The sequence below is a fragment of the Suncus etruscus genome, chromosome 1 (assembly GCF_024139225.1).
Source record: "Suncus etruscus isolate mSunEtr1 chromosome 1, mSunEtr1.pri.cur, whole genome shotgun sequence".
In the NCBI taxonomy this organism is placed as follows: domain Eukaryota; kingdom Metazoa; phylum Chordata; class Mammalia; order Eulipotyphla; family Soricidae; genus Suncus; species Suncus etruscus.
The window spans coordinates 2311457-2324126 of NC_064848.1; the positions used below are offsets into that span (position 1 = coordinate 2311457).

At 42.3% G+C, this 12670-nt stretch overlaps 1 protein-coding gene across 1 annotated transcript in view; it reads right to left on the reverse strand.

Annotated features, from left to right (window-relative positions):
- Positions 1-218: 218 nt before the first annotated feature.
- Positions 219-12670, reverse strand: part of PEAK1 (pseudopodium enriched atypical kinase 1) — a 101232-nt gene continuing 88780 nt past the window's right edge. Inside the window, exon 5 of the mRNA XM_049777577.1 lies at positions 219-2053. Within this exon, the coding sequence (XP_049633534.1) occupies positions 890-2053 (1164 nt within the window). The 3' untranslated portion in view covers positions 219-889. The remainder of the gene's footprint in view (positions 2054-12670) is intronic.

Consider the following 12670-nt stretch of genomic DNA (forward strand, 5'->3'; position numbering starts at 1 on the left):
AAATCATCCCCCGTGCCCTGCCAGTTCTTTAGAAGATCTGAACTGCAATTCCACTCTTCTGAGGCGTTGGTGACACCACCTGGGTCAGCTCTGAGATGGGCCACACAAATGGCGAAGAAATCCAATTTTTACTGGCAAGTGGGGAAAGAGCAGAGTTGCAGGAGAATCAGGCAGTGGTGGCAGAGGGAATCCGCTAGGACTTTCCTTCACACAGTGCACACACACACACACACACACACACACACACACACACACAATAGAAACAAAAACTGTGAAAGGGGGTCCATGATCCAAGAGCTGGGATTCTGCCTTGTCCTTCCACTGTTTGCTGGAACCAAGGATACAGACCCTGAAACCTAACTGGTTTGATGCTGAGGATGGCAGTTCTGCCTGATAAGAAAGTCAGTTACTAATACTTGAAGGGAAGGATGTCTGTTGTGGGTACTTATGGGAGGACAGTAGTAGAGACTGGTTAAGTCTATATATTGCTTATGAGAATAAATAGTTGGGATTTATAAAAGACAGGTAATATTCAGAATTACAGAGGAACTGGACACTGCTCACTGAGTCCATACCAAAGAGGCTCTGTCCTTTCTTTCAAGGATGCGTTTCCATGTTTACTTGCATTTGTGGATTGGGGTGCAAAGTGTTCCAAAGCAAGGCAAATGCTTGTTTGTGCATTGACTTTCTATAAAGCTCAGACAGACTCAGCTTCTTACTTGATTTGGAGCTGTGTATGACTGGATGAGCTTCCAGGGAAATGCATTTGTTCATAGGCAGGAGTGGAAAATTCATCTTTCTTTTTTCCTTCAATTCTGGGTGAGCATTGGGAAGGGGAAGTGCATGGGTCATTTCAGATGAAAAGGGAGTAAAAGCAGCAACAGGTAGGTTAGCGGTGTTGCAGGATTTTCACAATACAGCTGATAGAGTCTGGAGTAGCAAAAGCCAAATACTGAGCACAAAGCCAGTCCTCAAGGCTGACTCCTGCCTCTCTGTCCAGTGACTTTTCAGCAAACTTGATCATCAGCAGGGTTCGCTTGATGTCTAGCCAATTTTGGAGCAGGGTGTTCCTCTGCACTGGGCTGGTGGAGGCAGTGAAAGTCTGGAAGAGATCTTCCCGGGGGCCCCAGAGCAGACACTGGAGGATACTTCTGGCATCAGAAATGAGGATCCGCTCAGAAGGGTTGGGATTTAGGAGGCAGCTCGCCAGCTGCTGCAAGCCCCGGGAGTAGGGGGAGCGCAGAGGGATGCGAGGCAGGTCTGCCCTGGTGTATTCCTTCTCCTTTAGATCTGGGTTCTCATCAAAGGGGTTGGGCAGATGCAACATTTCATAGATGAGGATTCCGGTCTGGAACTCATCACACTTCTTATACTGGGTGGCTGTAATGATCTCTGGGGCGAGGCGGGAATGGTCCCGGAGGATCTCTGGGTCTACCAGATGGCTCTTCTGCTTGGCCTGAGAGAAGTTGCTTACTATGAGTCTTGTGGGACAAGAGGAAGTGGGGCCAGGCTCAGTCAACCCAAGGCCCTGGACAGTTCCACCAGGCTGGTAGTGGACCAGCAGCAGGTTCTCTAGGCGAAGGTCGCAGTGAGTGACGTGGTAGGGTTTGAGGTGTTCAAGACCAGAGCACAGCTGTAGAAGCAGCAAACATACTTGTCTCTCATACAGATCAGGGCTTTTCCCATGCTGACCCAAAGAGTCTCGCACAAAATCAGCCACGGTAAGACAGGGAACCTCTCGGGTGATGACCACAACATGGCTTCTCTGTTTCTTGCTAATGACTCCTTGGCCTTCCTTCTGGGATGATTCTCTTTCAAGGCAGGGTTTGGAGTTTTTCTCATCCATTTCTTCTGTCACCTCTTCTCGAGTCTCCTCCACTTCATCATCGTCCTCTTCAGGAGCATCAGGATTGTTCCAGGGAAGTAGACGGTTAGGAACTTCAGCAAGAAAATGTCCACAGTCCTGCTGGATGTTAAAGTGGACAGCTAGACTCTGCCGGACAGCCAAGCTGTGATAATACTGCTGAGATTCTTTAGCTTTGCTCTTACAGATCTGAAAGAAGAAAGCAAAAAGCACAGTATAAAAGGCACACTCTCAGATCTGGATATATGATGTTCAGTATGATGAAGGATTAAAGGGAATATGAGTGGTTTAAATGGTCAGAGTGAAGTTCATAGAAAGGGATTTGCCTCCTGTGTTGAGGGGGCAGTGATAGTGGCAGCCATCATTTCTCATGGTTGTCTACATGCTTAGCATTTTTAATGCATTATTGAGTTCTTACATCAACCCTTTAATTTTTTTGGGGGGGGCCACACCCGTTTGATGCTCAGGGGTTACTCCTGGCTAAGCGCTCAGAAATCGCCCCTGGCTTGGCGGACCATATGGGACGCCGGCGGATCGAACCACGGTCCTTCCTTGGCTGGCTCTTGTAAGCGCTATCTTTCCAGCCCCACATCAACCTTTTAAATTAGGTTGAGAATCATATAATCCAGCAATACCACTTCTTGGCATTTATCCCCAAAACACAAAAACATTAATTCAAAATGATACATGCACACCTATGTTCATTGTCACACTTAGTAATTAATACTAGCCAAGATATGAAAGTAACCCAAAGGCACAACTATAAATGAATGGATCAGTAATATGTGCAGTGTGTGTGATATATACACAGTGTATATATAGCTCTAAGAATAGTATTATGCAATTTTCAGCAATATGGCTGGAACAAGAGGATATTATGCTGAGTGAAAGAAAAGAAAAGAAAGAAAAGATCAGATAGAGTGGTATCTTTCACATGTAGGACAAGAAGACACACAAAGAACCAAAGTAGTATGAAGGGGGAATTAATCTACATACTTGAGTTAAGGGTAGGATTGACAGGGAAGGTGGTATTGGGGTCCATGGGAGACAGAGAGGGTACACTGGAATTATGTGCATCAGAAACCATTATTAATAGCATTGTAAACTATGTAATCTTAATAAAACAAAAAATTTGGTTGAGAATTTATGCATCTAAACAACACCACTATCATACCCAGCCTAACTCTGAAAAATATTTTATTAAGTGGTTATGAATCAAGGAAGCTTGGGGCTATTCTTGGCCTCATGCTTAGCAGTTACTTCCAGTGGTGCTTAGGGACGATGTGGTCAGAGATCAAACCTGGGCACCTAGCATGCAAAGCATGCATATTATTTCTTTGAACTATCTCCCTGGTCCAGGGAAGATATTTTAAAAATAAAAAACCTGGAATTGGAGTGATAGCACAGTGGGAAGGGTATTTGCCTTGCATATAGCTGACCTGGATTCCATCCTCAACATCCCCTGAGACTGCCAGGAGTAATTTCTGAGCACAGAGCCAGAAGCACAGCTGGGTGTGGCCCCCAAACCAAACCAAACCAAACCAAAACAATTTGCTAGGGCTGAAGAGATAGTACAGTGGCTAGGATACATGGCCTATATGAGCCAGAACTGTATGAATTCAATCCCCAGCATCTCATGGCCTCTAAATATTACCAGGCATATCCTTGGAAACCTCCCAGGAGCACTGCTGGGTTAGTCTTGATAGTTCCTGGCATTGCAGGGCTCAAGCAATGAACCACAGGCTTAGCTGACCATGTGTCACCAAGAATGGGTCTGGGGTCACTTGACTACTTGGGAACATCCTTGTTTCTAGGCTATTTACAAATTCTGCATATTCTTAAAATATTACTGTATTTCTAGCCTTAATGGGTTAGAAAAGCAAAGAAAGTCTTTGTGTTTAGACATGGAGAAAATGACCATGGAAGCTCTGTGTCTAGCACAAGCTCAGAGATTCTAACTGTGTGGTCAGACAAGCAAGGATTCTCATCGCCTGGTAGCAGAGAAACACATTTGCTGCTCTTCCCCTCAGCAGGAGAGTGCTGCCAAGTTTCCCCAATGTCAAAGCCTCCCAGTCAAAGACACTCTCTGCAGTGTTTATGCTGCCTTCTTGTTGCAGTAAAATAGGGAAGAAGCCAATTTTTCAAAGGCATTTTTATCACTTTTATTTAAAAAGAAAAAAGTACATCTTCTCAGGAAAGTGCAGATAGAGGCCCAGTTCTGAGAAGCAGCATGATCTAATTTCCATTCAAATGGATGTTTTTAAAAAAAGACCAACGATAGGGGTCTCAGGAAAGAGAAGCTACTACCTCTTTCATTTGTGTGTGTGTGTGTGTGTGTGTATTACAGTTTAGAAAGACTCCATACAAGTGGTCAATGTGATAGAAATTAATCTACATCCCTACCTATCTGAAGATATATGAAAACAAGTTTATTTGAGTCTTTTGCCACCTGCCTAATCAAACTGAGAACTCACTAAATCTATGTCTTTAAGCAAAATTTTGGCCTTCAAGTAGAAATATCCCCAGACTAAGTTCAAGTTCAAATATATATCTTTCAGGAAATATTATCTTTGGATACCTCACAAAATCTCAGCAAATGCAGAATAATATATAGTCCTATATGCTTATAAGTCACGGCATGGATTCTTTTTGGCTGTACTGTTGGCAATATTTAATATTTATGTGTCACCAGGTATTTAAAATCCCTATAGTAGTCAGCATTTAGTTGTATAGGAGCTGAATTCAGATGAATTCAGAACATAGCTCCATTAGCCCACATCCAATTTTAATACTTTGCTCAATATCACATTGCCTGCTGGAATGAAAGTTGAAAGGTCTCAACTACTAAGTCTTTTAAAAGTAAATCTAATCTCACTGGATGTGGCTGAGCAAGACTGTATATTTAAGCACACACTGTCACTGTCATGATATAGAACAGGGCTGCTTCCATTTTTTCCCACTTGTGACGCCTTTTCACCTGAGCCATCTTTATACAATCCTGAATATATAAAATAGTATACAACCTCAACTTTTACTACTAGTAACTCATAAGGAAATTTATTTTAAAACAAAGTATTAAAAATGTATGCATGTTTGAAGTTTGAGGCTCATCCCAAAGACATACATCCTTTGGGACACATCCTAGACTTAGAAGACTGGGACTTCATTCTGCCACTAAACGCATAATCTAGAGATTCTCGTTTCATTTCTCTGGGGTTTGTTTCCTTCATAAAGGAGCCATAATAACAAATACTGAATGAGATAGTAGGGGAGTTAAATAGAAATAGTATGGGGGTTGAAGTACTTGCTTTGCATGAGGTTGACCCAAGTTTGATTCCTGGGCACTGCAACCCCCAGGTATACTGGGAGTCATCCCTGAGGACTGCCAGGTGTGGCTCGCCCCTAACTAAAAAGAATTCTGAAGTTTCTTTTATACAGCTATGAAAACTTAATGAGATCAATTATGTAGAAAACAACTGTAAAATATGTAGCTCTCATAGTGAGTAAAACAATGACAGAATGCAAGTATTAAAAGTGGCATAATGTTTTTTAATTTCTCTTTCAAATAAAGAAGACAAGACAGAAAAATATATCTTTAAATGGGGGCCAGAGAGGTAGCACAGTGGTAGGGCATTTGCCAGGTTGTGCGTGGATTCGATTCCCGGTATTCCATATGGTCCCCTGAGTCAGGAGTAATCCTGAGCACAACCAGGTGTGCGCCCCCCCCCCAAAACAAAACAAAACAAAACAGATCTTTAGCTGAGGAAAGTTCCCAAGAGACGCTGAGGACACTAGCAGGCCCCTCATGGTGACTGTCCACCAATTGGGCTGGCATTTCAAAGCTGGAAGACACAGTGCAGGGGTTACAGCCCAGGCCACCCCAGGCCTACAACTAGTCATGCTCAGGGGAACCTGTGGTGCTGGGGGTCAAACAGGGATATAACTGAACGGCATGAACCTTAAACTCTGTATTATTTCTCTACCCTCTCTGCCTTTCCTCTGAGTCCAGAGAGTCACTTCCAAGAACAGTGAGGAATTGTGACCACAGGCTTGGTAGAGGACTGCTAAGGAGGGATTGTGACTATTCAACTCCATGCCAGGACATATCAGAACTGACAAAGAAACAACACCAGCAGCCAGAATTGAGCCAAGACCAGCATCCTAAGAGCCAGAGAGACAACCAGTTGGCTAATCTGAAGTTTCTAATCATACCAGCTTGCATAGAATAAAACCTAGCCCTTTAAGGTTTAGCATTAGAAGCAGAGAAAATATTCTAATTATGATATTCAAGTTGTATCCAGACTCAATTTTCAGATACACATGGACACATACACACATTTTTAAAGGTTTTCCAGAGCTTTGTGAGATTGAGTAGATAAGAACACAGACATTACAACAAGAATTTATGTTCAGCGTCATAGACTAACTTGAGATAAAGGTTCAAAGTGATTTACAAAGACGTGATAAATTGCTCAGTCATTCTGGAAGCTCTGAAGGAAATGGTCTGTGTAGAAAGCTAACCTGGGTAGGTGGATTTGCCTTATCTCTTCATCTTAAAATATGTAGACAGGCTGAGAGGAGCAGTCGCTCTAGTTTTAAGGGAAGAGGGATTAGCAGGGAAGAGGGAAACAATAGACTTGGCTTTTAATTGGTTCATAACCATGAACACACTTAAAACCAAAAAAGCAGACCTATGGAGATTTCTATAATAGAATCTCTCATATGATGAGTATCTCATAAATCTTTATTATGGAGCCTGCAGTGATTTTAATTTAGGTAGGAGTATTATATTATTCTGGGCACCAGAGTGCCCATTTTTCAAATATTAATAACATGATTCCTTTAGTTCTTTAAAAAAACTTAAAATGACCCGACTTCACATGATAAATTTCTAGTCCAAAAGTTATTTCAGAAAACAAGTCACCCTTTTCAGGACAAATGGACATGACTCTTTTTGGTGTCTCCCCCTTTCCTTCCTTCTTTCCTTACCCAGTTATTTTCTCAACAAGAGATCAAAGTAACTTCTCCTTGGCCTCCTCCCCTTTCATTTATCTTTCCTGGAAGGAATTCACATTCCTTCTTTATAAAGGGTAGCTGGCTTGAACTTGAGAAATCTCAAAAGCAAGACTGCATTCCTTAAGACGACGATTTTCTGCAAGACTTGTAGGCTCTTCCTAAATTTAAAAATAGAAACTAAACTGGCGCCAAAATGGCCCTGTATCTTTGTATATGCATCCCTTTCCTATCGGGAGAGAAGTCACTTCGTATTTATTTTGTCTTTGTATTGAAAACCCCATTTAAAATGCTGCCAATTTTGGCAGATTCTAGGCTGTCTGAATGGGACATTCTCTGAATGGGAAGAAAAATCCCTGGAGAGCCTGATTACTGCGACACTAGAGGGAGCTGTAATTTCAGTATCACTGATGTATCTTAGGAGAGCAAAACCTGAGGGGAAGGTTGGGTCTGGAAAATAAATACACTCACATCAGCTCCTCTTTTGCGACAAGGGTCTTTTTCTAAAGAAAAAGGCCTGCAACGTCAAATCCATGCAAAGGGAATGTTCATATGAAGAGCACAATTGGGAAGTCACCCCTCGTGGGTGGCACAGTGCTCATTTGCCTTCGTTGCCCACTCCATGGCGACTCCTGAAGAGGGGCACCATCTTGAGCTCCTCTGAGGGAAGCCAGAACATCAATAGTTACTACACAAGCACCAGCAAGATAAATGTCTAGCTACAAACAGCGGCTTGAAGGTAAATCCAGTGCTTGTCTGAGTTAATAGAGATGAGTAAGGACAGAAAAGGGGGGAGAAATATTGATTCCTATTAGCTGGGTCCTCAAACAGATATCTGAAGGCTCCTCAGCACCTCCCACCTGTAGGACCCAGCAGTCTGAAGCAATGTGGACAGAGTTCCAAGTGGAACAAAATCCCACTGACAAATCATCTGTTGGAAAATGAAAATTAAAACCACGCTTCCAGAACCAGAGCCAAATTACTCTCTCAAGAGACTTTCCTACCTCAGGTAAAAACACACACACGTCTGATCTTTCTGGGGGAGATAGCCTGGTCAAAACACACACACACACACACACACACACACACACACACACACACACACACACACACCGGATCTTCATGGGGGAGATAGCCTGACAACAATCTCACACACAGAACCTGAAAAGTTAGATTCCAAATATCCATTATAGCACAGGAGCTCATTTTCTGTGTTGCTCATGGCAACTACTCCACATACCTTTGAGGCAAATTTGCCATTATAAAGCCTGTACATTTGTAATCGTGCTCTCAACCTAGACAGCCTAACTTAAAAAGCAGACTCTGTGTGGGTGGGGAGGTAGAGGGATTGGGGGGATGTGGAAGGGCTTTCACTGAGGAGCTCCATTCAAAGCAGCCAGGGAGAAGGTAGCATTGTGTGTAATGGATACTGCTAACCCTTTCTGAATTGTTTCAACACCTGGGACCTGCTTAAAGGATGTTTGCTTTGCTGTCCTTTCAATATTGGCTGCAGAACAGATCATCCAATTCAAAGCAACAAAGTAGGAAATAGGTAGAGAGGCACTGGTTATTCAAACAGGATGGCATGGTTATAGAATAAATCAGTTGTTCCACAGTTAATATAGATGAGTAAGGGCAGAAAAGGGGGAGAAATATTGATTCCTATTAGCTGGGTCCTCAAACAGATATCTGAAGGCTCCTCAGCACCTCCCACCTGTAGGACCCAGCAATCTGAAGCAAAGTGAACAGAGTTCCAAATGGGTGGGCATTCTTTACTAGACCCTTCCCTTCCAGAGGCTCCTTGAAATAAACGCTGGTGTGTGGGGAAGGGTCTCTGTCCCTTTGCTTTGACGGCACACTCTATGTGTGAAGCTTATGGCTTCATCATCTGGATAGGATGGTGACTTGTTATCCTGACTTGAGACTCATTCATACACACCACCCCATCGATGCCTTAAATTAAAAAGAACCAAATTTTAACTCTTCTCACTAAGCCCTTTGTTCTTTCAGTATACCCTTGCCATCCAACATCTTGGCTTTGCTCTTCTCTCTCTCCTCTGGATGAAAACTAAAGTTTATTCTGGGTTTTCCCTTCACTTCTTGCACTGAATTAATTACCAATTTACATTGATTTTATTCCTCAGTAACTTCCAAATTATCCTCTTTTCTTCATCTCTAGTGAAACTAGGATCACTTGCCTGGAATTCTAAAAAAGATTTCAACTGTTCTTCTGTAATTCCCCTAAAAAATTGTAGGGGCTGGAGAGATAGTACATTGAGTAGGGGACCTGCCTTGCATGTAGCTGACCTGAATTTGAACTCTGCACCCCATATGGTCCCTGAGCCAGGAGTAGCTCTGTGTACTGCTGGGTTTAGCCCGAAACTCAGAAACAAACAAACAAAAAACAAGTAAAAGTAGACTACTTAAACTTCCAAGTGGTTTCCCTCCATCTTTTTCTTTATTTTTTTTTTATTGTAACTGAAGTTCATTACACAGAATTATTTACAGTACATAGTGACAATAAATGAAGGGCTTTCCCACCACCAATATTGTCCTCCCTCCACTCCTGTTCCCAGCTTATCTCCCACATATCCCTCCTTTACCCCCCCAGAATCCTAGTGTAACTGGTCTCCACCTTACAGCTTGTTATAGGTTGGGTATCTATTCTGTTTGGTGTTCCAGTCTGGTCATCTTCATCAGATTAAAGTCATGGCTTATCTTCCCTTTCCAGTCTTATTTTTTTACTCCTTATCCACTTCTATTTCCCAGGTAATGAATACTGCTGATCAGGGCCGGTCTTCACCACTCATCTGCCTGAAGGATTCCTATGTATTCTTTCGGAGCCATTGTCATCTATCAATTCTGTCAAAGACAGAAAGTGCTAAGTATCCTCTACCTTCATTCCTTCTACATCATGTATAATTTCACTTCCTTTTTTTGGGGGGGGGTCACACCTGGCAGCGCTCAGGAGTTATTCCTGGCTCCACGCTCAGAAATCGCTCCTGGCAAGCTCGAGGGGCCATATGGGATGCCGGGATTCGAACCAATGACCCTCTGCATGAAAGGCAAACGCCTTACCTCCATGCTATCTCTCTCCGGCCCTGTATAATTTCATTTCTAAAGTAATCACAACTTTTGACTATTCCGAGAACATATATCTTTATATTTAAAATATACATTCAAAACTATTGTATACAACACGGGAATGATAGTACAGTGAGTGGTAAGGCACTTGCCTTGCATGCAGTCAATGTAGATTTGATCTCCTGCATCCCATATGGAACTCTTAGCCTGCCAGGAGTGATTCCTGAGTGCAGAGCCTGGAGTAACCCCTGAACATTACTGGGTTTGTCCCCAAAACAACAATTTTTTACTTCTATTTAGGTTTAGCACAGAGCAGACACCCTAAACACAATCTAGGTCTGTACAAAATGCTGAGAACAGCATTTTGATCTGGTATAGACAGGTTTACTTACCTACAATAGCTAGAATATGTGGATATTTTTTTGAAAAATGGGTGGAAGTTGGTAAGGTGCTGGTGAGGGGGCAATGGCAGACAAATCTGAGCAGTAAACATTCATGATCTGAATATGCAAATGAGTAAAATCAGAACAATGAGGGTTGTTTGCTAAAACCAAGCTGCCCTGCAGGCTCAGTGGTTATGCACTGCACAAAACATTGCTCTTCATCATCCCATTCAATTTTCTCTCCTTTTCCCCAAAGAAAGCAATAATTACAAAATACAGGGCTCTTCAAAACTGTTCTACACGAGCTTTTATTTTTCCATTATGGGCCCGGCTGGCCTTGTACGCCTTCAACCTACTTCCACTTTCTCAGCAGGGATATCATTTCCATCTTACTCCATGCAGTTTACAGTGCCTCAGTGAACCTTAAGTGAGATGGATCGAGTAGAAAATGAATTGTATAGGGACAAAAATGAGAAACACTGAAGATTGCACACACTATACCATCTGTGCTATTTTGTCACATTCCACAAAAGCACAGCTGCAGGTGGGAAAGTGTTGAGAAAGAAAATCTGCAACTTCAGAACTGATCTCCAGTATTTGGTACAAGCTTACTCAGGATACAGGCTGATCACGGATTGACTTTACTTCCATCATCTGTCTAGGATGAGTATTACTTCCTGCTATAGAGCTAAGACCCAGGGAAACTCACTGTTATTATGACTATATTCAAAATGAATCAAATATTAAAATATAAATGTTGGCCCAGTAGTCAGAACTCTATGCTATATGAATCGACACTGAGACGTGTCAGGTAGACTGAGGCAATTTAAAACTTGAATAGCTGCTGAAATGCTGACACTCCTTCAAACCCATTTTGGAGTCTCGGAGACTCAAGAAAGCAGCATTTATAAGGTTTTATTTTATTTGTGACTTAAACTCATCAAATATTCTTGGAGGAGTTCAACAATCAGCTCAGGATCTAGATTAGAAGCTTAATCAATTTGTAATTCTCTATGATGTCCTTTCACTTCTTTAGTTAAAGCCATCTTTCCGGTAGATATTTCATTATAATTCCAACATTGCACGACTAACCCAAAAGTCTCCTTTCTACACCAACGCTCAGCTGAGACTCTTAGGCACCAGAGTTCTATTCAGTCCCGCAATCGGGAGGATACCTAGCTAAGGTGGCTATGATTACCTGGAGTTGGCTGCTGATCAGTTGCTTTCTGCCAAGTTTCAATGTTGGGCGGATTTGTGTGGGATTATGAAAATTAAAGTGATCTCTATGTTACAGTTTTTTTTTTTTTTTTTTGTTTTTGGGCCACACCCAGTAACGCTCAGGGGTTACTCCTGGCTATGTGCTCAGAAGTTGCTCCTGGCTTGGGGGACCATATGGGACACCGGGGGATCGAACCGCGGTCCATCCAAGCTAGCGCAGGCAAGGCAGGCACCTTACCTTTAGCGCCACCGCCCGGCCCCACAGTTTTTTTTTTTTTTAAGGCTAGTCAAGTGAAGCACTGGGAATGGAGAAGGAACAAAGAAATCTGTAACTGGCTGTGATCGATTAATTGGAAACACCATGCACTCGGACCAGCCATGTTACAGTTCTTTTATCCTTCTCACTAACCCAGTAATCAAGAGTCTGTGTCTACAGTCTGAACTAATTGTAAATTTTTAACAATCACAGATATTCTTGTTAACGTTTTTTATTTAGTGTCTTGCATTCTCAGCATCACCCAAATGAGATAAACAGAGACTCTGGAGTGAAAATGTGATAAAGATGCCGGTCTCCACAGTTTACCTCTACTTTATTAAAAGCTTTTAACTAGATTCCGGGCATTGCTGGGGGAAAGGGAGCCGACCTACTGCTGTAATAGGGAAGGGGACTTCTCCACTGAGCTTTGTGTGTTCTGTCTTTGAAAACAAAGGTCTGGACTACTTTAAAAGAGAAGATCCTTACTGGCCTAAATTTAGAACTGCCAGAAACCTTTATTGCTCATGTGAGATTTTTATCTTCTTCAGACTAATTTCATTTGTGGTCTCATGTAGCAGTATTTGTTATAAAATGATCTCTTGAGAGCAGCAAAAAAGAGGAAAAAAAAAAAAAAGAACAATGTCCTACTGAGAATGAGTCATATTTTTACCAACTGTACATCCTGCTCCCACACAAAAGGGTGTCATTTGTCCATTCATGGACAATGAGGAGGCACTGCAGGTCCAATCTTCTGACTCAGGTATGATATAATTGGAAAGGTTCTGAGGAGCCAGGAGGCCTGCTACAAAGCTGGCCAAAGTAATTGTTCCTCTCTGGACACAGTTTCTTTCT